Raw genomic sequence first — 27,458 nt, 5'->3', positions numbered from 1 at the left:
TCTGCGAGGAAATGTTTCATAAAGGTTGTGATATTTGAAGGTCATAATTGCCCCTTAAATTCCTGTTCAAATGTTTTATGGATGAAACAATGTGGAGTCTGATTGCCTCAAAGCAATAAGTATAGAACAATTGTGCCTCTCCTTCTAGGTCCCCAGTCAGTGTTTTCCAGTTTCATTACTAGGAATCAGCTGACTTTATGGTTCTGCACTTCACATAGTTGTGGTAATTCCTTAATTGTACCATTTGCTCTCAGGTGAATTTTCATTCACTTTGTAGTCACTGGTTTCCCTTCATGTCTGAATTTCATCACTATGGGTGAAACAAGAATCAGGTGCATTGGTAAAACAAGGAGCAGATATTTTACTGACCACTCATCTATGCCTCCCCCACAGAAGTGAAAGGAAAGATTCACTCCATTCATTCTGTTAAAAAGAATTTTGTAGACTGAATTTCTTGTGTTTTTTAAATATATAATTAGAATAGGATTGACTTTCATTTCCAGCAGATGTTCCCCAGTCACCATGCTCTTTGTCGTCATTGAGCTCCTCACTTCCAATACCCCTCACAGAAGAAAGTTACAACATCAAGGAAGCTAAATGCCCAAGATTGCCATAGACTGAAAGAAAAGTGATACAGGTCCTTTAATTGTTATGATGATGGAGAAACTTTGACAAAGTTTGCTACATTTTCTATTTTGTTGTCTCATCCTGATATAAGCTATTGGTCGCTTAGCCATTATATTACTCACCTGCTCTCCCCATTGCTGTTGTGCCCACAATGAGCTTCGGATCTGCAATCTTTAAACAGAAGCATCTCAGAAACATTCCTTAATAATTACTGCATAATGAAAACTTCGCAATGTAATTGTATACACACTTGATTATTGCAATGAGAAGCTTGTATGTCAAGGAAGCATTGAGCAAAATGTCCCTCTACTTGCTGACATTTAGAAGAATGACAGTGATTCTGAGGGGACTCAGAAGAGCATAGAAAACTAGGAGACAGTAATAAAGGCAATAAGGATGATGTTTTTCTTAGAAGGTTATGAACCTTAGGAAATTTTTGCACTAGAGGCCTGTGGATATTGGGCTATGATGGATGGACTTTTGGTGTGTAAGGAATTCAAAAGTAACAGTTATTGGATAAGAAATTGGATCTGAAACCACAAATCAGTTTAACCATGATTTTTTTTAATATAGCGCAGATTTGAAGAATGGCATGATCTTCGCTTACTCCCATTTCTGTTTCCTTCATTAGCCCATAAAACCCAAATGCCTACTTGTATGAAAATGCTGACAATAATTTCATGTTTTTTTAGAACCTGCATAGAAGCTAATGTAGGGACTTTACGGCATTTAAAATTCTTACAGAGCTTCACAGGTTGATGTGTGGATGATATTTCTTCCGGTTGTAGTGTTCAGAACAGGGGCCACTGTCTCAAAATAAGCAGATGACTATACAAGACACTGGTGAAAGAGGTCATTGGAGTTGCTGGGTATATTCAAGACAGAATACTGAGAGAAGCAAGGGTAAGTGGATAGAACAGGAAGTGGCAGAGAGGTAAGAGATCAGTTATGACTTTCTTGTACAGCAGATCAAGTAACCTATTCAGACTCATGAGCTTACTTCTGAGGTAGTTTATTAAATAAAGTATAGTTATTTTTCTATTTTCAAGGAACCCAAGAATTAAAGGAAATCGAAGTATGAACTTTTGAATCCCTGCTGTATATTATTATTTAAAAAAAAATTAAATTGCAAAAGTTGAAATAACTCATTCACTTCCGGAATGTAACTGAATGGTCAGGTAGGATATTTTAGAGGAGAGTGAAGAAACCACAGTATTGCGGTTGGTAGGGCGTTGAGTATTGAACAGTTTGAGGAGATTTCCTTCCCTAAAAAAATTTCTAAACTACCTTTTTATTACTATCAATGTTATTTTACTTTAAATTTTTCAGCTAAATGATGGGATTTGATCTTGTCTTCAGTTCAACCGTCCAGGACTGTGCATACGTGTCTAAAAGGTGTGGGGAATAACAAATTCTATAGGCATAGGAAAGCTAAATAATCATGTTCAAAATAATTGTGTATTTCTAAATAAGTATTTAATTATTTAGATGTTTAAATTTCAAAAACTATTAAATTATCTAAATGATTGATGTATTTTTCAATAATTAAAAATCTATTTAAAAGGTATTTATTCATCAGAAAACAACTAGTATTCAAATGAATATTTTTCATATAAATGTTCCATTTATTTATCCATCTATTAGTGTGGGAAATAATATTTTTTCTGTATTTTGAAAACCAATCAGTGGTATATCTTCCCTTGATCCTCTTGTACAGGGGAAGGGATGACCTGTATAGAAAGGACGGGTTGCACCTGAACTGGTGGGGAACCAATATCCTGGCCATGAGGTTTGCTGATGCTACTTGGGAGAGTTTAAGCTAGTTTTGTAGGGGAAGTGACAAAACATACTGATGATGGCAGAGCAGTGGGTGTGTTATATATGGATTTTAATAAGGCATTTGACAAGGTTTCCCATGATAGGCTAATTCAGAGTCAGGAGGCATGGGATATAGGAAAACTTGGCTATGTGGATTCAGAACTTGCTTGCCCACAAAAGGTAGTAGGTGGTATTAGATGGAGCATATTCTCTCTGGAGATCAGAGGCCAGTAGTGTTCTTCATGGATCTGTTCTGGGACCCCTGTTCTTTGTGATTTTTATGAGTGACTTGAATGAGGAAGTCGGGTCCAGAATATTCTGAAGGGGGAGGGTGAGCAGCCAGTTGTCTTGGTATATGTTGGTACCAATGACATAGATAGGAAAAGGGACGAGGTCTTGAAGAGAGATTTCTGGGAGTTAGGGAGGAAGCTGAGAAGCAGAACCTCCAGGGTAGTAATCTCAGGATAGCTACCTGTGCCACGTGCTAGTCGGGGCAAGAATAGTAGGATCAGGCAGATGAATGCGTGACTGATAGACTGGTGCAGGGGGCAGGGCTTCAGATTCTTGGATCATTGGGATCTCTTCTGGGGGAAGTATGACCTGTTCAAAAAGGACAGGTTACACCGGAACCTGAAGGGGACCAATATCCTGGCGGGAAGGTTTAATAGAGCTGTTAGGGAGGGTTTAAACTAATTTGGCAGGGGGGTGGAAACCAGAATGATAGTTCAGAGGAGGAGGAAAACAGAAATAAATCTAAGATAGCGAGCAGTAAAGATGTCAGGAAGGACAGGCAGGTGATGGGGCAAATTTGCAGCCATTGGGATGAGGTGCTGTGCAATAAAGTTGCAGTGCAAACAAAGCAAAAAGTACCAAATACTGAACTTAAGGTGTTATACTTAAACGCACGCAGCATAAAGAATAAGGTGAATGATCTTGTCGTACAGCTACAGATTGGCAGGTATGATATTGTGGCCATCACTGAGACGTGGCTAAAGGATGCATATCTCTGGGAGCTGATCGTCCAAGGATACACAGTGTATCGGTTGGATAGGCAGATGGGCAGGGGGAGTGGCATGGCTTTATTGGTAAGAAATGATATTAAATCATTAGAAAGAGGTGACATAGGATCGGAAGGTGCAGAATCTTTATGGGTTGAGCTAAGAAATCGCAGGGATAAAAGGGCCCTGATGACAGTTATATACAGGCCTCCAAACAGCCGCAGTGATGTGGACTACAAATTACAACAGGAAATAGAAAAGGTTTGTCAGAAGGGCGGTATTATGATAATTGTGGGGAATTTTAACATGCGAGTGGATTGGGAAAATCAGGTCGGCACTGGATCTCAAGACAGAGAATTTGTAGAATGTCTACGAGATAGCTTTTCAGAACAGCTTGTTGTTGAGCTCACTAGGGGATCAGCTGTACTGGATTGGGTATTGTGTAATGAACAGGAGGTGATTAGAGAGATTGAGGTGGAGGAACCCTTAGGAGGCAGTGATCATAACATGATTGAATTCACTGTGAAATTTGAGAAAGAGAAGCTGAAATCCGATGTGTCGGTATTTCTGTGGAGTAAAGGAAATTACAATGGCATGAGAGAGGAACTGGCCAAAGTTGACTGGAAAGGGACACTAGCGGGAAGGACGGCAAAGCATCAGTGGCTGGAGTTTATGCAAGAAGTGAGGAAGGTGCAAGACAGATATATTCCAAAAAAGAAGAAATTTTCGAATGGAAAAAGGGTGCAACCGTGGCTGACAAGAGAATTCAAAGCCAAGGTTAAAGCAAAGGAGAGGGCATACAAGGAAGCAAAAATTAGTGGGAAGACAGAGGATTGGGAAGTTTTTAAAAGCTTACAAAATGAAACTAAGAAGGTTATTAAGAGGGAAAAGATGAACTATGAAAGGAAGCTAGCAAATAATATCAAAGAGGATACTAAAAGCTTTTTCAAGTATATAAAGAGTAAAAGACAGGTGAGAGTAGATATAGGACTGATAGGAAATGATGCTGGAAAAATTGTAATGGGAGATAAGCTAGTGGCATGGTGCGAAGACAATAACCTATCCCTCAACATCAGCAAAATGAAGGAATTGGTTGTTGACTTCAAAAGGAGTAGCGGACTGCACGACCCAATTTACATCGGTGGTGCACAATTGGAACAGGTCAAAAGCTTTAAGTTCCTCGGGGTCAATATCACAAATGACCTGAATTGGTCCAACCAAGCAGAGTTCACTGCCAAGAAGGCCCACCAGCACCTTTACTTCCTGAGAAAACTAAACAAATTTGGCCTGTCCCCTAAAACCCTCACTAATTTTTATAGCTGCACCGTAGAAAGCATTCATCACAACCTGGTATGGAAGTTGTCCTGTCCAAGACCGAAAGAAGCTGCAGAAGATCGTGAACACAGCACAGCACATCACACAAACCAATCTTCCGTCCTTGGACTCACTTTACACCGCACGCTGTCGAAGCAGTGCTGCCAGGGTAATCAAGGACATGACCCACCCAGCCAACACACTTTTCGTCCCTCTTCCCTCCGGGAGAAGGCTCAGGAGCTTGAAGACTCATACGGCCAGATTTGGGAACAGCTTCTTTTCAACTGTGATAAGACTGCTGAACAGATCCTGACCCGGTTCTGGGCCGTAACCTCCAAATATTTGGACCCGCCTCTCGGTTTCTTTGCACTACCTCACTTTCCATTTTTCTTTTTTCTATTTATGATCTATAATTTAAATTTTTAATATTTACAACTTTTTACTATTTTAAATATTTAAATATTTAATATTTGTAATCCAGGGAGCGGGAAGTGCAGGATCAAATATCGCTGTGATGATTGTATGTTCTAGTATCAATTGTTTGGCGACAAAAAAGCATAAAGTATAAAGTGTAAAGTAAAGTATAAAGTATAAGGAGATGGTGGTGGAACTGAATGAGTATTTTGCATCAGTCTTCACTGAGGAAGACATCAGCAGTATACCGGACACTCAAGGGTGTCAGGGAAGAGAAGTACGTGCAGTCACAATAATGACAGAGAAAGTACTCAGGAAGCTGAATAGTCTAAAGGTAGATAAATCTCCTGGACCAGATAGAATGCACCCTCATGTTCTGAAGGAAGTAGCTTTGGAGATTGCGGAGGCATTAGCAATGATCTTTCAAAAGTCAATAGATTCTGGCATGGTTCCGGAGGACTGGAAGACTGCAAATGTCACTCTGCTATTTAAGAAGGGGGGTAAGGAAGCAAAAAGGAAATTATAGACCTGTTAGCTTGACATTGGTGATTGGGAAGTTGTTGGAGTCAATTTTCGAGGATAAGGTTACGGAGTACCTGGAGGCTTATGACGAGATAGGCAGAACTCAGCATGGTTTCCTTAAAGGAAAATCCTGCCTGACAAACCTATTGCAATTTTTTGAGGAAATTACCAGTAGGCTAGACAAGGGAGATGCAGTAGATGTTGTATATTTGGTTTTTCAGAAGTCCTTTGACAAGGTGCCACACATGAGGCTACTTAACAAGATAAGAGCCATTGGAATTACGGGAAAGTTACATACGTAGATAGAGCGTTGGCTGATTGGCAGGAAACAGAGAGTGGGAATAAAGGGATCCCATTCTGGTTGGCTGCCGGTTACCAGTGGTGTTCCACAGGGGTCCGTGTTGGGGCAGCTTCTTTTTACGTTGTACATCAATGATTTGGAATATGGAATAGATGGCTTCGAGGCTAAGTTTGCTGATGATACAAAGATAGGTGGAGGGGCTGGTAGTGCTGAGGAAACAGAGGGTCTGCAGAGAGACTTTGATAGATTGGGAGAATGGGCAAAGAAGTGGCAAATGAAATACAATGTTGGAAAGTGTATGGTTATGCACTTTGGTAGAAGAAATAAACGGGCAGACTATTATTTAAATGGGAAGAGAATTCAAAGTTCTGAGATGCAATGGGACTTGGGAGTCCTCGTGCAGGATATCCTTAAGGTCAACCTCCAGGTTGAATCGGTGGTGAAGAAGGCAAATACAATGTTGGCATTCATTTCTAGAAGAATAGAGTATAGGAGCAGGGATGTGATGTTGAGGCTCTATAAGGCACTGGTAAGACCTCACTTGGAGTACTGTGTGCAGTTTTGGTCTCCTTATTTAAGAAAGGATGTGCTGACATTGGAGAGGGTTCAGAGAAGATTCACTAGAATGATTCCAGGAATTAGAGGGTTAACATATGAGGAACGTTTGACCACTCTTGGACTGTATTCCTTGGAGTTTAGAAGAATGAGGGTGGACCTCATAGAAATATTTCGAATGTTGAAAGGCATGGACAGAGTGGATGTTGCAAAGTTGTGGCAATGGTGGGGGGGTATAGTACGAGAGGGCATGACTTAAGGATTAAAGGGCCCCCATTCAGAACAGAGATGCGAAGAAATTTTTTTAGTCAGAGGGTGGTGAATCTGTGGAATTTGTTGCCACGGGCGGCAGTGGAGGCCAAGTCATTGGGTGTATTTAAAGCAGTGATTGATAGGCATCTGAGTAGCCAGGGCATCAAAGGTTATGGTGAGAAGGTGGGGGAGTGGGACTAAATGGGAAAATGGATCATCTCATGATAAAATGGCAGAGCAGACTCGATGGGCTGAATGGCCGACTTCTGCTCCTTTGTCTTCTGGTCTTATGGAAGGGTGGATATGTAAGAGTGCGGAATACACAAGTCATCAGGAGGTGTGGATAGTGTAGGAGGTTTGCCTTTTTCTTATCCTTCCCTTCATCCTTTTTCTCTTTCTCTTATGGTCCACTCTTCTCTCCTATCAGATTCCTCCTGTCCAGCCCTTTACCTTTCCTATCACCTGACTTCACCTATCACCTTCCAGCTATCCTCCTTCCCCTCCTGCCACCTTTTTATTCTGGCATCTTCCCCCTTCCTTTCCAGACCTGCAAAAGAGTCTGCAGGTCACAGACTGAAACATCAACGATTTCTTCATTTCCATAGATGCTGCCTGACTTGCTGAGTTCCTCCAGCAACTTTTTGTGTGTTGCTTAGAATTTCTAACATTTGCAGAATTTCTTGTGTCCATGATAGTGTAGAAGGTTGTCATGGTTACAATGTGACATTGGGAGAATGCAGAGCTGGATGCAGAAGTGGCAGATGTCATTCAATCTGGGAAAGTGTGAAGTGATTCACTCAGAAGGTTGAACTGGAAGACAGATAACAGGGTTAATGGTAGGATTCTTAACAATATGGAAGAACAGGGGGATCTTGGAGTCCATGTACATTGTCCTTCAAAGTTGTGGACAAATTGATAGGGTGGTTGGGAAAGCAACAGGTGGCCTTCATTTGTTGGAAGATTGAGTTCAAGAACTGCAAGGTAATGTTGCAGGTCACCTACTGTACCTGGTGGCCACCTGTATATCAGAGAGACCCGATGTAGATTGGTAGACCACTTTGATGAGCGCCTATGCTCCATCAGCCAGAAGAAGTGGGATCTCCCAGTGGCCACCCATTTTAATTCCACTTCCCATTCCCATTCCGATGTGTCTATCCATGGTCTCCTCTTCTGTCGTGATGAGGCCACACTTATATTCCATGGAACCACACCTTATGTTCTGTCTGCGTAGCCTCCAACCTGATGACGTGAACACTGGTTTTTTTGGACTTCTGGTAATGCCCTCTACCCCACTCTCCTTCATCATTTCTCATCCCCCCTTTTCCCTCTCTCACTTTATGTCCTTGCCTGCACTCCCTGTTGCTCTTCCCCCTTTTCTTTCTTCTATGGCCTTCAGTCCTCTCCTATTAGTGCATTGGTGCACATGCGCTGGTCGTGCATGCAGCCTGTTACAGCCCTTCCAAACTATTCTTACTTTTTTCTTCTTACTTTTTAACTTACGTTATGTTTTGTATTTTTTTTTTGCACGGTAACACGTCGAAGCTGCACCTTCTCTAACATGCTGGTAGAGAGAGTTTTATTTGGGTTTTTAGCGCTGGAAATAGTTACATTCTGACACGTCTCATTAGCGGGACAGATGCATGGTAGCATTGTGTATTCCGGGGACCAGCTGATTGAGCATATACCGGCTGGTTTAGTGAGCAGAGCGGCGGACACCCCTGCTGAAATCTGGAGGAAAACACACAGAGGATGCAGAGGGGGTTCACAAAGGCGAGGAAAGAGGACCGGGTCGAGACAACAGAGACTTATGGAGAAGAGGAGTTCGGTGGGTAATAAAATGGATGAGTTAATGGCGCTAGCCAGGCGTCAGAGAACATTTCGGGAGTGCAGTGTTATGTGTTTCACCGGAACGGGGCTGCACGAGGACATACCTGATTAAAACTTCTCCATGGACGGCTTCCAGACCGTTCGGGCTGACCGGAGGTGCACTGAGAGTGGTAAGCGTAAAGGAGTTGGGTGCTTACTGTTCTGGTTAACAACAGATGGTGCAATCCAGGTCATATTACAATCGAGTAATGTGTTTGTAGACCAGATATTGAACTTTTTGCTGTTGGACTCTGGCCATATTCCACCGAGATACGACACTGGGTGGCATGGGAGGTCATTCCTGCCTGTGGCCATCGAACTTGCAGCTCCTCCTGTGGAGGGTCAGACACCCTGAGCCAATGGGCTGGTCCTGGACTTATTTTCCATCTGGCGTAGTTTGCATTTTGTTGTTTGATTGTTTGTGGTTTTTGTATTGCTATATTTATGCTCTATTCTTGGTTGGTGCGGCTGTAACGAAACCCAATTTCCCTCGGGATCAATAAAGTATATCTATCTATCTATCTATTAGATTTCCCCTTCTGCAGCCCGATATCTCTTTGACCAATCAACTTCCAACTCTTTACTTCACCCCTCCCCCTCCTAGTTTCAGCTATCACCTTGTGTTTCTCCCTTCCCTCCCCCACCTTTTGAATTTACTCCTCAAGATTTTTTCTCCAGCCCTGCGAATTGGCAGCTGTACTCTTTTCCATAGACGCTGTGTGGCTTGCTGAGTTCCTCCAGCATTTTGCATGTGTTGCTATAAAACTCTGGTTAGACCACACTTGGAATATTGTGGCCAGTTCTGGTCACCTCATTATAGGAAGGATGTGGAAGCTATAGAGAGAGGGCAGAGGCGATTTACCAGGATGCTGCCTCATTTGGGGAGAATGACTTATGAGGATAGGTTAAGTAAACTAAGGCTTTTCTCTTTGGAGCAAAGGAGGATGGGAGGTGAGATGATAGAGTTGTAACAAGATGAAAAGGGGCATAGATTGAGTGGACACACAGAATTTTTTCCCCATGTGGACATATCTAATTCAAGGGACCATAATTTTAAGGTGTTGGGAGGAAAGTATAGGGATGATGTCAGAGACAGGTTGTTTACTCAGAGTGGTTGGTGCATGGGTGGTATATTCCGGGGTGGTGGTACAGGCAGATACATTAGGGATATTTATGACACTCTTGGAGATGCACATGGATGAAAGAGAAATGGAGGTTTGTGTGGGCAGGATAGGTTAGTTTGATCTTGGAGTGGGTTTAAAGGGTCAGAGCATTATTGTGAGACAAAGGGCTTGCATTGTGCTGTACTGTTCTTTGTTCTATGAACCAAATTCATCCCAGTTTGCACCCTCCATCCCAAACCCCTCTACCTTACAACATTATGCCTTGCATGAGCCACTGTAGATGTCTGCGATATGCATAACTACGCTTCCTGCTTCTTCATTTTGCTAACTTTGAACGAAAGGTTGTTGTCAAGGCACTAAGTTACAAAGCTCTCTATCTCCTTCCGATATTCTGATGCATCATTATTTGGGATACGGTCCATTACGATGGTATCATCTGCAAACTTGCTGATGGATTGAGCAGAATCTGGGCACACAGTCATTAGTGTACAGGGTGTAGAGTCACTGGGAGGAGTGGTGCTGAGAAGATGTAGCCTTGCAGAGCACCAGGGTTGAGAATAATTGTGGCATAAGTGTTGCTGCCTGATTATACTGATCAGGAAGTTGAGGATCCGGTTACAGAGGGAGGGATTGACTCCCAGGTCATGGAGTTTGGTGGTAAATTTGTTTGGAATTATAGTATTGAAGGTGGAGCTATAGTTAATAAACAATAATTTGACATAGATGTCTTCACTGTGAAGGTGCTCCAGGGATACTTGTAGGGCCAGGGAGATGGTGTCCTCCATAGTCCTGATTCAGGGGGAGGTGAATTGCAGTGGTTCAAGGTTGTCTGGGAACCCAGTATTAATGTGTGCTATGACCAGTCTCTCAACTCACTTCAGGATGGTGGATATAAGAGCCACTGGGTGGTAGTTGTTGAGACACATTACCTTGTTCTTTGTAAATGCCAGGACAATAGTGGTCTTTTTAAAGCAGATTGGAACCTTAGACAGAAGCAGTGAGAAGTAAAAATAAGGCCATGTGACATAGGAACAGAATGAGCCCATTGATTCTGCTCCATGATTCCATCATGGATGATTTATTAGTCCTCTCAACCACATTTTCCTGCTTTCTCCCCACAACCTTTAATTCTCTGACTAATCAAGAAACTATGAACCTCTGCTTTAAATATACCCAATGACCTGGCCTCCACAGCCATCTGCAGCAATGAATTCCATGGATTCACCACCCTCTGGCTAAAGAAATTTTTCCTCATCTCTTCAAAATGGTTGCCCCTCTGATCTGAGGTGGTGGTCCTAGACTCCCCCACTATAGGAAATATCCTCTCCACATCCACTCTGTCTAGTGTGACGAGAATACACATAAAATTAAGATGTTTGCTGGCCTGGGTTAGCATCAGTGACATCAGCAAGTGGTCTGCCACCTGCCCTCAGGGGAAGGAGAGATAAGGAACAATGGAGCAGCGTCTGGAGATGTGTAATGAAGGGACGGGGGAGAGAGAGCTGTCTGGAGCGGCTCCCCCCTTTGAACCCTGAACTGTTTGAAGTGATGGACAGGCGATGCCCCAGCAGGGGGATAAAAAGGGACAGGTTCGCTAAGGCAGGACACACGCCACCCGAGGTAACGAGACACTGGAAGCGGTACGCCTCAACGGCCAGGGTGGAAAGGTACGATCAGCGGGAACCCGGTGTGTGTCCGCCCTTGCCTGGGTGCCGGGTTCACTGCAGAGGATCGACCGCATCTGGAGGAGGGGTCACAGTCGGTGACCTCAGGTGACATCACCAAGGACCTGCCCAAAACCTGCTTGTGAGCCATATCGTCGGTCTGTGAGTGAAGCCGTGTCTGAATGATCAGTTGTTCCTGTTCTCTCTCTCTCTTCCCCCACGTTGTCCATCGCCATGGCAACGATTACTGTGAACTGAACTACTAAACTGGACTGAACTTTGAGTCACTTTGAAATTTGGTCATTTACCCCTAGACAACGATAGAGCTTGATTGATGCTGTTATCTTAATTCTGTGCACATGTGTGTTGATAATCGCTGAACTGTTGCATTTATTATCCTTTCGATTACTGTGTTGCTTGTTTCTTTAATAAAACTTTCTTAGTTCTAGTACTCCAGACTCCAACTGAGTGATCCATTTCTGCTGGTTTGGCAACCCAGTTACAGGGTATGTAACACTAGGACCTTCAACATTTGATAGATTCAATGAGATCTCTCCTCACTCTTCTTCTAAACTCCAGAGAGTATAGGCCCAGATCCATCAAACGCTCCTTGTATGTTAACCCTTTCATTCCCCAAATCATTCTTGTGAACATCCTCTGGACCCATATGTTTGCAGATACCACCATCAGCTGATCGGCACAGGATCTAAGGACTTGTCAGGGACTCCATCCAGTCAGACTGTTTGAAATTCTGCTAGTTAGGCTTTTAGAAGAATGTAATGAAGAGTTTTTCTAATTATTGTTGATGAATTTGACAAATCAAACATTGCAACAATTGATCTCTATCATGAGAAGGTTGTTAACTATTTTATTGAGAAAATTGGCAGATAATTACCGACCTGACAAAGGGTCTCGGCCCAAAACATCGACTGTACTTCTTCCTATAGGTGCTGCCTGGCCTGCTGCATTCACCAGCATTTTTTATGTGTATTGCTTGAATTTCCAGCATCTGCGGATTTCCTCATGTTTCTATCTCCATGTGGCCACTTTTTAATTCCGTTTTCTTGCAGGTGAAGAATTCAGTATAAACAAGGTCAGAATCATTCACTGTGCATGAATAAATTTTATTTAGATTGGTATTAGCATCTATCATTCCTAAGGAGATTACATTTGGTCAGCATTAAACTTCGTATAATCCTCAGTGACAAAATATTAAAAGGATCGGATTTAACTGTCTGCAGAAAATCTTTTTATTTGTAGTTTGATAAAAGACTTTTACTTTATATATGATCATAGTGTTTGGCCAATTTGGAGATATAATGTAAATATTATTTCTAATGACCAAATTGAATTTCAGATATCTTCCTTTTAATGATATCTAAAACTATGCTTTTAATTTAAATTGCCATCTCCTCATTCTGGCTTTACTGGATTTTCACCAATCTTGGCAGAAAACAGCTTTGTGTACTCTCACTGACAATCATTGGAAAGGAGACATGAGGACAATAAAAGTGATTCTTGCCTCTGACTAGATGCACTTTGGTTGACATGCCATTGCATTAACTAACTTGTAGAATGTCTACAGGATGGCTTTTTGGAGCAGCTTGTCCATAGGCCCACCAGGGAATCGGCTGTTTTGGATTGGGTGTTGTGTAATGAACCTGTGGCGATTAGGGAGCTGGAGGTAATGGAACCCCTTGGAAGTAGTGATCATAATATGATTGAGTTCAGTTTTAAATTTGAAAAGGAGAAGCTCGTATCAGGTGTATCGATATTTCAGTGGAACAAAGGAAATTACAGTGGTATGAGAGAGGAACTGTCCCAAGTCGATTGGAAAAGTAAGCTAGATGGAAGGACGGTAGAGCAGAATTGGATGAAATTCCTACAAGAAATAAGGAAAATGCAGGAAAAATATATTCCAAGAAAAAAGAAAATCACGAATGGAAAAGTGGCACAAATGTGGCTAATGAGAGAGGTTGAGGCTAAAATAAAAGCAAAAGAGATGGCGTACAAGGAAGCTAAAATTAGTGGGAATACTGAGGGAGTGGATGACTTTTAAAAACTTACAGAAGGAAACTAAGAAAGTCATTAGGAAAGAAAAGATGAATTATGAAAGGAAGTTGGCAATTAACATAAAAAAGGATACTGAGAGTTTTTTTTAAATATATGAAGAGTAAAAGAGTGACATGGGTAGATATAGGACCGATTGAAAATGATGCTGGAGAAATTATAATGGGTAACAAAGAGATGGCAGAGGAACTAAATGAGTATTTTGCATCAGTCTTCACAGTGGAAGACATTAGCAACATACCTGATAGCCAGAGGTCTCAGGGAATAGAATTAGGTACAGTCAGATTACTAGAGAGAAAGTGCTTGGGAAGCTAAATGGACTAAGAATAGATGAGTCTCCCGGATCGGATGAGGTGCACACACAGGTTCTGAAGGAGGTGACTTTGGAGATTGTGGAGGCATTGGAAATGATCTTCCAGGAATGAATAGGCTCTGGCATGGTTCCGGAGGACTGCAAGGTTGCAAATGTAGTTCCGCTGCTTAAGAAAGGAGGGACGCAGCAAAAAGAAAATTACAGACCTATCAGTCTGACATCGATAGTTGGAAAGTTATTGGAGTCGATCCTCAAGGACGAGGTTATGAAATACCTTGAGGTGCATGACAAGATAGGCCCAAGCCAGCATGGTTTCATGAAGGGAAGATCCTGCCTCACCAACCTATTGGAATTTTTTGAGGTAATCTCAAATAAGATTGACAAGGGAGAGGCTGTGGATGTTGTGTATTTGGATTTTCAAAAGGCCTTCGATAAGGTGCCGCATAAGACGCTGCTTAATAAGATGAGAGCCCATGGAATTACAGGAAAGATATTGGAATGGGTGGAGCATTGGCTGATAGGCAGAAAGCAAAAGGTGGGAATAGAGGGATCTTATTCTGATTGATTGCCAGTTACTAGTGGTGTTCCGCAGGGGTCGGTGTTGGGGCCGCTTCTTTTTACAATGTATATAGATGATTTAGATTATGGATTAAATGGTTTTGTGGCTAAATTTGCGGATGACATCGAGATAGGTGGAGGAGCAGGAAGTGTTGAAGAAATGGAAAGATTGCAGGGAGACTTGGTCAGTTTAGGAGAGTGGGCAAAGAAATGGCAGATGAGATACAATGTTGAGAAATGTACGGTTGTACATTTTGGAAGAAGAAATAATTGGGCAGATTATTATTTAGATGGGGAGAAAATTCAAAAATTGGAAGTGCAAAGGGACTTGGGGATCCTCGTGCAGGATACCCTAAAGGTTAACCACCAGGTTGGATCGGCAGTAAGGAAGCAAATGCTATGTTGGCATTCATTTCAAGAGGAATAGTGTATATGAGTAAGGAGGTGTTGATGAGGCTCTATGGGGCACTGGTGAGACCTCATTTGGAATACTGTGTGCAGTTTTGGGCCCCCTGTCTTAGAAGGGATGTTCTGATGTTGGAGAGAGTTCAGAGAAGATTTACGAGGATGATTCCTGGAATTCAGGGGCTAACATATGAGCAGCATTTGTTGGCTCTTGGACTGTATTTATTAGAGTATAGAAGAATGAGAGGGGATCTCACAGAATCATATCGAATGTTGAAAGGGTTGGACAGAGTAGATGTGAAAAGGCTGTTTCCCTTGGTGGGTGAGTCCAGGACAAGAGGCCACAATCTTAGAATTAGAGGCTACCCATTTTAAACAGAGATGAGGAGAAATTTTTTTAGCCAGAGGGTCGTGGATTTATGGAATTCGTTGCCACATACAGCTGTGGAGGTCCGATCATTGAGGGTGTTTAAGGGGGAGATTGATAAGTATTTAGTTAGTCAGGGTAGAAACCATAGAAACTACAGCACAGAAACAGGCCTTTTGGCCCTTCTTGGCTGTGCCGAACCATTTTCTGCCTAGTCCCACTGACCTGCCATACTCCCACCACTCTCTGTGTGAAGAAGCCCCCCCAATGTTCCCTTTAAACTTTTCCCCCTCAACTTTAACCCATGTCCTCTGGTTTTTTTCTCCCCTTACCTCAGTGGAAAAAGCCTGCTTGCATTCACTCTATCTTTACCCATCATAATTTTATATACCTCTATCAAATCTCCCCTCATTCTTCTATGTTCCAGGGAATAAAGTCCCAACCTATTCAACCTTTCTCTGTAACTGAGTTTCTCAAGTCCCGGCAACATCCTTGTAAACCTTCTCTGCACTCTTTCAACCTTATTTATATCCTTCCTGTAATTTGGTGACCAAAACTGAACACAATACTCCAGATTCGGCCTCACCAATGCCTTATACAACCTCATCATAACATTCCAGCTCTTATACTCAATACTTTGATTAATAAAGGCCAATGTACCAAAAGCTCTCTTTACGACCCTATCTACCTGTGACGCCACTCTTAGGGAATTTTGTATCTGTATTCCCAGATCCCTCTGTTCCACTGCACTCCTCAGTGCCTTACCATTAACCCTGTATGTTCTACGTTGGTTTGTCCTTCCAAGGTGCAATACCTCACACTTGTCAGTATTAAACTCCATCTGCCATTTTTCAGCCCATTTTTCCAGCTGGTCTAAGTCCCTTTGCAGGCTCTGAAAATCTTCCTGACTGTCTACCACACCTCCAATCTTTGTATCATCAGCAAACTTGCTGATCCAATTTACCACATTATCATCCAGATCATTGATATAGATGACAAATAACAATGGACCCAGCACTGATCCCTGTGGCACACCACTAGTCACAGGCCTCCACTCGGAGAAGCAGTTCTCTACTACCACTCTTTGGCTTCTTCCATTGAGCCAATGTCTAATCCAATTTACCACCTCTCCACGTATACCTAGTGACTGAATTTTCCTAACTAACCTCCCATGTGGGACCTTGTCAAAGGCCTTACTGAAGTCCATGTAGATAATATCCACTGCCTTCCCTTCATCCACTTTCCTGGTAACCTCCTCGAAAAACTCCAATAGATTGGTCAAACATGACCTACCACGCACAAAGTCATGTTGACTCTCCCTAATAAGTCCCTGTCTATCCAAATGCTTGTAGATTCTGTCTCTTAGTACTCCCTCCAATAACTTACCTACTACCGACGTTAAACTTACTGGCCTATAATTTCCCGGATTACTTTTCGATCCTTTTTTAAACAACGGAACCACATGAGCCACTCTCCAATCCTCTGGCACCTCACCTGTAGACAGCGACATTTTAAATATTTCAGCCAGGGCCCCTGCAATTTCAACACTAGTCTCCTTCACGGTCCGAGGGAACACCCTGTCAGGTCCCGGGGATTTATCCACTTTAGTTTTCCTCAAGACAGCAAGGACCTCCTCCTTTTCGATCTGTATAGTTTCCATGATCTCACTACTTGTTTCCCTTAATTCCATAGACTTCATGCCAGTTTCCTTAGTAAATACAGATGCAAAAAACCTATTTAAGATCTCCCCCATTTCCTTTGGTTCCGCACATAGCCGACTACTCTGATCTTCAAGAGGACCAATTTTATCCCTTACAATACTTTTGCTCTTAATATACCTGTAAAAGCTCTTTGGATTATCCTTCACTTTGACTGCCAAGGCAACCTCATGTCTTCTTTTAGCCCTCCTGATTTCTTTCTTAAGTATTTTCTTACACTTCTTATACTCCTCAAGCACCTTATTTACTCCCTGCTTCCTATACACTCATACAACTCCCTCTTCTTCTTTATCAGAGTTGCAATATCCCTTGAGAACCAAGGTTCCTTATTCCTATTCACCTTGCCTTTAATCCTGACAGGAACATACAAATTCTGCACTCTCAAAATCTCTCCTTTGAAGGCTTCCCACCTACCGATCACATCCATGCCAGAGAACAACCTGTCCCAATCCACGCTTTTTAGATCCTTTCTCATTTCTTCAAATTTGGCCTTCTTCCAGTTAAGAACCTCAACCCTAGGACCAGATCTATCCTTGTCCATGATCAAGTTGAAACTAATGGTGTTATGATCACTGGAACCAAAGTGCTCCCCTACACAGACTTCTGTCACTTGTCCTAACTCGTTTCCTAACAGGAGATCCAATATTGCATCCCCTCTAGTTGGTCCCTCTATATATTGATTTAGAAAACTTTCCTGAACACATTTTACAAACTCTAAGCCATCTAGACCCCTAACAGTATGGGAGACCCAATCAATATATGGAAAATTAAAATCCCCTACCACCACAACTTTATGTTTCCTGCAGTTGCCTGCTATCTCTCTGCAGGTTTGCACTTCCAATTCTCTTTGACTATTGGGTGGTCTATAATACAATCCCACTAATGTGGCCACACCTTTCCTGTTTCTCAGCTCCACCCACAAGGACTCAGTAGACAAGCCCTCTAATCTGTCCTGCCTCAGCACTGCTGTAATATTTTCCCTAACAAGCAATGCCACTCCCCCACCTTTCATTCCTCTGCCTCGATCACATCTGAAACATCGGAACCCTGGAATATTGAGCTGCCAGTCCTGCCCCTCCTGTAGCCAAGTTTCAGTAGTTGCTACAACGTCATAATTCCACGTGTCAATCCACGCCCTGTATGGATGTATTGTGAGAGCCCATGCTATGGGGTTGAATTTATCTTTGTAGGAAAAACACAGGGTTCAACTAGCAGAGGTTATGCAGATTTGCTGAATTATCACTGAGAGCTTTTTGTCTGGCACTGATTTAGCCGCAGAATTTTTGCAGAAGTTCAGGTTAGAGTTTTAATAGTATATGGCATAATTTTGGAAAACTCTGGTTACTATATACAGTAAGTACTCTCTATCTATATAGTGTCTTTGAAATAACAGGACTTCACAGACAGCGAATTATTCTAAGCTGTAGTTATAGTAGTTTCTTTTGGCAAATCCTGCAGTTTATTCCCATACAGCAAAGTTCCAAGAACTGTAATGAGGTAAATTCAGAGTCAGTCTGTTGTTCTGTAGAGTTGACAAAAATGGCAGACTACCTCACACCCTCTTCTCACCTTCAGTGCTGGTCATGAGACCCTGCATTATTGTGGCTCTACTTTTCAGAATACTCTGTGACAAATGGACACAATTCTTATCCGTGATCGTTAGCAGTATACATGTGCTCATGCACCTTTTCCAGTGCAGCAGATGCTTCAGTTTTCCTTTGTAGTCTTGTCCGTCAAAGGAGCCCTCATTTCACCTGCACTGTGATTTCTCTGTGCAGTTGAGCACCTGTCCAATGTCTTACTGTGCATATCATCCTCTATCTTGCTCTCTAAAGTAAGCATGGTGCGAAGTCTCTGAGCTGGTGCTTATAACATCAAGTGATTATTTTCCCCATCTCCTTCCTCCTCTCAGTGGGAAGGCAGCAATTCTTGAGCATCTCAAATGAAATGCTATCAAAAAGGACAAAAAAGATCTTAAGAAGTTTGTAATTATGCTATCTGCATGTTGTGAGTCAGAAGAGGATTCAGTGAAGAACCAGGGAGAGCGAAGGAGTATGTGGTATGTAAATACCTTCATTGGTCCCTCCATTATCACCTTGGCTGCAATAACATAATTTCCACCATGAGGAGTAACATACAAATATGCTTGACAACCTCCGGATTTTTGTCTTCGTAAAAGGTTGCCAGCAGCTTTAAGCATGATGATGTTGTATAAATTGCACATTGAATGAGGTTCATGCTATGAAAGATTAAGTATCTCATTATAAGATGGAAGCATCAACTTTAATAATTTGCCTCATCATTAATTCTTGATTACTGCAACTTTAAGTTGTCACAAAGAGTCTCCACCTGAAATGTCAATGATTTATTCACCTCTATAGATGCTGCCTGATTTGCTGAGTTCCACCTGCATTTTGTGTAATACCCATAGGTGATGCTGTTGACTGAGAGAGGCATTTTAATCACATCTGAGCTGTCAGAAGGTGCAGCTCAATGATGAGGAATTAAGATAGAAGGAGAAAGGAAATAATGCTGAACCAATGGCATTTAATATGCTGAAGATGTTAAAGATCAGAAATAAAATAGGGAATGCTGAAAAAGCGTTGGTAGTTTAGGCAGCATCTATATGGAGAGAAAAACAATTTCCTTCTCAGTATTCCAAAGAGAATGTTGCCTCCATTACTCGCTTGTTCACTCTTCCATCTCCAACAATAGCAATTTCTTCTCTTGTAACGACAGGAGGTCCAATACTTGCCTTTTACTCCTTTGCTTCCCACCATCCAAGTTGGAACAAGCTGCTTTATCTAATATTCCTTTCAGATAAAGCAGCTCGTTCCAACTTAAGCCTGATTTATACTTCTACGTCAGCGCGACGCCATAAGTACTGCATCGCCACAAACCCTATGCAAAGCCGACGAGGAACCCTATGCCAGAGCCTGCGTTGCCGTGACGCGCACCGCTCCCAAAATGTAACCGCACGTCAGGCAACGCAGACGCAACAACTGTGATTGGTCCACTTGGTAGCATCGCATTTCCTCCTACGCTGCAATAGCTTCCCATAGGGTGACTGAAGGGCAGGGAAGGAACTCTGGCTGCAATGCTTTCCATAAAGCTTTACAGACCTCTGAAATTATGGAGGACACATTTTGCTTTTGCGAACAAAGACGCTCGCTTCTTGTTTACACCGAGAAAGTCTACCATGACCATGAAGCCTTGCACGGGCAGGTGTGTGCGCATCCGTGATGTGCCCAAATTGCAGAGCGACGCAGACACACCAACGCACAAGTATAAATGCTCACAATGTGCGTTGGTCACTTGCGTAGGTTACGGTGTCGTGTTGATGCAGAAGTATAAATCAGGCTTAAGTGTAGAGCATTTGGTGTCAATGATATCTTCTTGACAATGAACAAAGCAAATGAGGAATGGGTGATGGCTTTGCAGAACATTGTATTCAGTTTCTGGGGGTGACCTGGAGCTTTCAATCATTGTCGCATTAATTCACTATTCTGCTCCCTCACTGACCTCCCTGTCTTTGGTGTTATGAACTATTCCAACAAAGCTGAATATAAGCTGGAGGAGTAGGCACTTAACATTGAATTCAGCAATTTCAGATAGCTAACCTTTCCAGTCGACAAGCACCAATCAAAGATTAATTCTTAAGAGTAACTTTATTTTACTCTTTCCACAGATGCTGCCTGACCTGTTGGGCATGTCCAGTGTGCTCCATTTGATGTCAGATTGGGGCGTTACAGTAGTGTAGCAGTTAGCATGACACTATTACAGTTGGGGTGATGGAATTCGGAGTTCAATTCCGACAACATCTGTACGGAGTCTGAATGCCTTCCTTATGGAAAGTGCATGTTTTCTCCAGGTGCTCCAATTTCCTTCCACAGTCCAAAGACATTCTGGTTCATAGGTTATTTGGTCATTGTAAATTGTCCCATTAATAGGCTAGGATTAAATTGGGGGTTGTTGGATGGTATGTCTCAAAGGACTGAAAGAGGCTATTCTGTGCTGTATCCCAATAAATAAATAAATAAATTATTTTTCATCATCTGTGTCTCTCAGTTCCAGCATTGCTTGCATCATTTTTTCTCTCTGCCTCTATTTTTAATTTATCTCCTTTTATCTGTATATCCTCTCCTTAGCTGTGACTAACAATTCTTCACCACTCCCTCCCTGGCATTCAGCCTCTCTCAGTCTCCACCCTATTATAGATGTTTTCCTTTGATCTCCCCAGCCCTTTGCTTCCCTACCTTTAGCTTCTCTCTCCACAGGTGATAACAAACCTGCTGAGTATTTCCAATACTTTCTATTTTAATTTAAAATGTTCATCGTTAAAGATCTTGGTTTTTTAATCATCACTTTACCTATCCAATGTTCAACAATTCTTTCAAGTACCATTACTGATCGAGCTGCCAGACTGGTTCTGTAGCAGGTGCTAAATGAAGTAACGCTATGGGCAAAACTGTATGATCTCATTCCCATCAGACTCTCTGTCACAGATGCAACTGTCCATGATGGGTTTTTGGAAATGAGCATGCACATCTCTTTAAAGGTAAAAGGTTTTTGCCCACTTTGGACAGTATCTCCTTTGCCAAATGATATGGACTTAAAAACTGGGCATCCAGGAGCTATTTGTGCCATTAGCAGTACCAGACATATATTTAATGAAAATCTGTAACCTCATAACCTGCCTTTTCCCATCAATACTTGTTCAATGGATAGTGTAAGAGAGCCTGCCAGAAATAACACAACACGTAGCTGAAAATTAGATGATGGAGCTATATCAAAGGAACCATTTATGGTGAGCAGTGTGTGCAGCAGGTGAGGAAAGAAATACACTCTAGTCTGTTCAAAGCTCTGCAGGCCTGTGTCATCCAGTGATCAGTAGCCTTGGAGAATTAAGCATTAGGAGAGGAAGCAGCATGAATATTGCATCCTCAATGCAGACAAAACCTAACACAGACAAAAAAAGACACATATTTGTTTTGTGCTGAGTGGATGATCCATTTTCTTTCTCTTAGGGTTATTACCACAACCACAAGTTATCCAAGGCCAATTTGATAATCTCCACACTTTGAAGAAATTACAATGTGGTCTAGATATAGTAAAGGTTATATGTCCGGATGGCATCCCAGCTGAAGTGCCAGAAAAATGCTTTAGAAGCAGCTGCTCTTCTAGTCATAATGGTCCTGTGCATTCACAGTAAACACGCTATTTACCAGATAAAGTGCAAAACTGTTCAGATCTATGCTGTGCACAAAAGTAGAACTATTACATAAACACAAGAGTTTCTGCAGATGCTGACAATCTTGAGCAACACATAGAAAATGCTGCAGGAACTCAGCAGGTCAGACAACACCTATGGAGGGGAATAAATAGTTGACATTTTGGGGCAGGTGATTGATGAAACCAGGTTTGGAGAAAGGTCAGTTAGTGGGGGAGGGGGAATTAAGTAAGCAGCTAGAGGTGATGAATGGAAGACATAAAGGGCTGAAGAAGAAGGAACTTGATTGGAAAGGAGAGTGGACCATAAGAGAAAGGGAAGAAGGAGGGACACCGGAGTGAGGTGAAGGGAAAAGGAGTGAGAGGGGAACCAGACTGGGGAATGCAAAGAGAGAAGGGGGAGGGGAAGAAATCATTGGAAGTTAGAGAAATCGATGTTCATGCCTTCACATTGGAGGCTACCCAAATGGAATGAGTTGTTGTTCTTCCAACCTCAGAGTGGCCTCAAAGTTTAAAGTAACTTTTATAATCAATGTACATAAATATCACCATTTACAACCATGAGATTCATTTTCCTGTGGGCATACTCAGCAAATCTATAGAATAGTAATTATAACAGGATCACTGAAAGATCAACTTGAGTGCAGAAGACAACAAGTAATGCAAATGCAAGTATAAATAAATAGCCATAAATAATGAGAACATGAAATAACAAGATAAAGAATCCTTAAAGTGAGGTCATTGGTTGTGGGAACACCTCAATGAATGAGCAAGCGAGTGAAGTTATCCCCTTTGTTCAAGAGCATGATGGTTGTGGGGTAAGAACTGTTCTTGAACTTGGTGATGCAAGTCCTGAAGCTCTTGTACCTTCTACATGATGGCAGCAGGGAGAAAAGAACATTGTGCCTCATTGTGGCAGTAGAGGAACCATAGACTGACATGTTGGAAAGGGAAGTTGAGTTGAAATGGGTGGTCACCTGAAAATCCCGCCTTTTTTGACAGATGGAGCAAAGGTGTTTGACAAAGTGGTCACCCAATCCATGTCATGTCTCAGTGATGTAGAAGAGGTTGCACCACAAGATCTGGATATAATCCTATACAGGTGTCCCCCGTTTTTCGAACCTTTGCTTTACGAAAACTCACTGTTACGAAAGGCCTACATTATTAGTACCCTGTTTTCGCTTTCAGAAGGTGTTTTCACTGTTACGAAGAAAGGCAGCGCGCACCCCGAGCAGCTGCTCTCCCCCGGATTCGGAACGGCATTGCTTTAACGCATTTCATTGAGCAGCCATTAGCGAGATAAGTTCTAAGGTGTCGGAAAAGCCTAAAAGAGCTTGTAAGGGTGTTACACTTAGTGTAAAACTAGACATAATTAAGCGTTTCAATCATGGTGAGCGAAGCAAGGACAAAGTGAGTTTGGCTTGTGGAAGCTGACGAAGATGATGTTGAAGAGGTTTTGGCATCCCATGACCGAGAACTGATAGATGAAGAGCTGATGCAATTGGAAGAGGAAAGGATAACAATCGAAACCGAATGCAGTAGCGAAAGTGAAGTCGTTCAGGAACTGAACGTGAAGCAACTGGGTGAGATTTTCGCTGCCATGATAAAGTACGACTTTAATTTTGAAAGGGTACGTAGACTTAGGGGATATTTGCAGGATGTTTTGAGTCCTTACAAAGAACTGTGTGATAGAAAAATGCTTGAGGCTCAGCAGTCAAGCAAGCCTTTCACATCAGCTACAGCAGACGACAAACCTCGACCTTCGACATCGAGGTAGGCAGTCATAGGAGAAGATGAGCTGCCTGCCCTGATCGACGATGAGATGACACCCCCGTGTCCCACCACCCCAGCCCCGGGGCCCCGGACAGATACTGTACTGATTCGCAGAGAATGTAGCGGTAGCCAGGAGGCACACAGCACATCTTTAAGAAAAAAGCTGAAATAAACATGCTAATTAATTAGGTGCCGCCTAGACGTAATTGTCGGCCCAGATCAGTGCCAATGCAATCGGCAATCGCCTCTGATCTGCGCTGACATTTACGAGCTGGGCAGCACCTAATTAATTAGCATGTTTATTTCGGCTTTTTTCTTAACGATGTGCTGTGTGCCTCCCGGCTACCCCTGCGTGCTTCACGGCAATGTATCAGTCGGCAGCCTGGAGGGTGGGGGCCACTGCACCACCCAGCCTGCAACGACTCAGTCTAACACACCATCATCAGTGTGCTCAATGTCTTCCCAATTCCTGTAAGTGATACTACACTGTACATACATTATTTCTACTTTATAAAGGCTGTGTATTTTTACGTGTTATTTGGTAGATTTGGCAGCTTCATAGTTTAAAGGTTACTGGAGAGCGTGTTTATGCCAACAGCGCTTGCGTGAGATTTTCGCTACGGAGATCTGTGCAGGCAGTCGTTGTAGAGAAGTATTTCTACTTTATATATGCTGTGTATTTATCATATCATTCCTGCTTTTACTATATGTTACTGTTATTTTAGGTTTTATGTGTTATTTGGCATGATTTGGTAGGTTATTTTTGGGTCTGCGAACACTCACAAAATTTTCCCATATAAATAAATGGTAATTGCTTCTTCGCTTTACGACATTTCGGTTTACGAACCATTTCATAGGAATGCTCTACCTTCGGATGGTGGGGGAAACCTGTAATACAAAAACAGGATCTTGTATACGTAAATCTTGTGACTACAAGAACAGGGAAACCTCAAGCATTCTATGTTCAGTGAGTCACCTTGTGACATGGTGAAAACATTCTACTGACCAAGTAGAAGGTATTAGTCAAGATTATGATAAAATACTATACACTGCCTGGATGAGTGTAGTTCCAACATCTTTAAGAAAACTCAATGCATTTCAGCACAAAGCAGCCTCTTGGTTAGCATCCAACTGACAACCTTGAGCATTAGATCTGAATTGAATGTGATAACTTCAAACAATAATTAACTTGTTCTTCCCAAAGTCACTCGTGCAAAGAAGTTTCATTATTGTAACTTTTAGGTGCTTGCTGGAAAAGAAGTGTCAAAATGCAATAGGAATTATACAGTGAGTAATGCAACTTTGGTGTAATAATTTCCATGTGATGTTTACTGAGGATTATCAGAAATGGTGCCTTTGTGGTTTTGTAATCATTTTGACACTAGTTAAGATGAGAGGGATGAGCCATGTCTGAGAAATAAAATGCTAATTAAAGAATATTTGCTAATTAAATCATGAGTATTCAAAAAAGTATTTAGATTGTTTAGGAGGGGTGAAGGGAGAAAAAGTATGTATAAAGTATGTGAAAGTCATTAGAAAAGGGTAGAGATTTGTAGTTTTTAAAAAAATCATTGTTTGAAAATGTAATTTTAATTCTTTTGTAAACTATGTTATAGTGGGGACTGTGTTTTTGTAAGATTAGGTTATTTGCTGGAAATTATAAGTGATAAACTGGAGACAGGACCCTTTGAAATTTAGAATTCATTTCTGATCTGATAGCAACTTTTCTATTTCTTGGTTAAGTATAAAAATTGTCTTTATTTTCATATAATATTATTTCGGCATAAAATGTTAGTTGCCGTACATGCATTGCTCAGATAAGACCAAAAGATATAGAATTAGCGCAGTTGGCCCATCGGGTCTGCTCCTCCATTTCATAATGGCTGATAACTTTTCCCCTCAGCCCCAATATCCTGCCTTCTCCCCGTATCCCTTCATGCCCTGACCAATCAAGAATCTATCAAACTCTGCCTTAAATGTACATAGAGACTTGGCCTCCTCAGCTGCCGAAGCCAAAAAATTCCACAGATTCACCACTCTCTGGCTAAAGAAATTCCACCTCTTCTCCATTCTAAAAGGATGCCTCTCTTTTCTGAGGCTGTGTCCTCTGGTCCTAGACCCTCCCACCATAGGAAACATCCTCTTCACATCCAGTCTATTAAGGCCTTTCACCATTCCATGTCAGCACATCCTTTCTAAGATAAGGGACCCAAAACTGTTCAAAATATTCCAAGTGAGGCCTCACCAGTACTTCAGATAGTGTATGTGATTTACATCATTGACTATTAGGAGGACTATTGGTATTATTATAGCAATGAAGACTGGCATAGGCTAGTGATAAACTTTGAATATTCCTGAATTGCAATTATGAAGAAAAAATGAATTTAAATGCATTTCAAATGCAGACTGTTTGCTCTGTTCAATAAAAAGCTGAAGCACATCTGTGCACTGTTTGGGTTTTAGTGAATGTTTTTAGGATGTGAACCATTATCAAAAGAAATTATTCCATGAAACTATTTTAAACAATCAAATCGATACTCCCAGAATGGGCAAAATGAAGACACCAGAGGGTGCTGATGTTGAAATGTGGAGTAACGATCTGCTGGAGGAATTCAGCAGGTCAAACAACATATCTGAGGTTTGAACCCAACATTGACAGTTCCTTTCCTCCCACAGATGATGCTTGACTTGCTGAGTTCCTTCAGAAGATTGCTTGTTACATAAGAAAGATGTATTTTGCTGGAGGAATTTAATTGTATTTTTTAAACATTAAATGGACATGCTGCTGATTTTTATACCTTGAAGGATGCAAGGGAGTTGGAGAGTTGGATAATGAGACAAAGTCAAATAGCATTCGTCAGATGTCATGAAATACACCCGATGAAATTATTAAGCATTTCTTCATAAAATATTCCTTAATACTGTGAATATGGGTGTCAACGGATTTTGGATCCCTCTGTGTCCCTTTGAAAGGGAATGATGGTAAGGGTTTTTTTTTGACTTTGTTGTCATAGAAAAGTATGTATCCACATATATTTTTGGAGCAGGAGGAAGGGAAGTATCAGCTTTCTGGGACAGGAGAGAAGCAACAGAAAGGATGAAAGAAGTGTCTGTAAAATGTAATTGTGTATGAGCACTCAATCCTCATTCCATGATTCAGTAGCATTTTGGCCCTTTTTTCAATAGTGGTGACTTTCAAATTCCATTTGCTTTCATGCAGCATGTTTGTATTTTTGCGCAGCATCCTCAACACGCAGAGGAGTCAGCATGAGACCAGCTGGAGATAGGAGAGCTAGAGAAAGGCGAGTGGGAAACCCGCGCTGGAGAGTCCAGGAGAAACCAGGGCGCAGAAATGGTCCAAGAGCAGGTGCGTGTGAGACCCACTCTGATCCAACTTAACAACTGAATGCAGAGCATTAAGTTGCAGTTGGCTTGGATCAGAATGATTGCAAGATAATTAAAAGCAGGAACAGTTTGAATAATTACAGCTAGGTTTTATACAAAACTTTAAATTGACTAAAATGTATTTCTGTGATTATTAAAAATATTAGTATATAGGGAAGAACCCTT

At 41.8% G+C, this 27,458-nt stretch overlaps 1 protein-coding gene across 2 annotated transcripts in view; it reads left to right on the top strand.

The window, feature by feature from the left end:
• pxylp1 (2-phosphoxylose phosphatase 1) overlaps positions 1-27,458 on the top strand; it is a 225,308-nt gene that overhangs the window by 82,988 nt on the left and 114,862 nt on the right. The window contains exon 3 of one of the 2 annotated variants that reach the window (XM_063044917.1): positions 27,130-27,255. The exons of the other annotated variant lie outside the window; for it this stretch is intronic. Within the exon in view, the coding sequence (XP_062900987.1) occupies positions 27,130-27,255 (126 nt within the window). The remainder of the gene's footprint in view (positions 1-27,129; positions 27,256-27,458) is intronic. 2 annotated transcript variants of the gene reach the window in all.

The sequence above is a fragment of the Mobula hypostoma genome, chromosome 4 (assembly GCF_963921235.1).
Source record: "Mobula hypostoma chromosome 4, sMobHyp1.1, whole genome shotgun sequence".
NCBI lineage: Eukaryota > Metazoa > Chordata > Chondrichthyes > Myliobatiformes > Myliobatidae > Mobula > Mobula hypostoma.
Note: the sequence above shows the minus strand (reverse complement) of the source record. Positions and strands in the feature narration are given on the sequence as shown.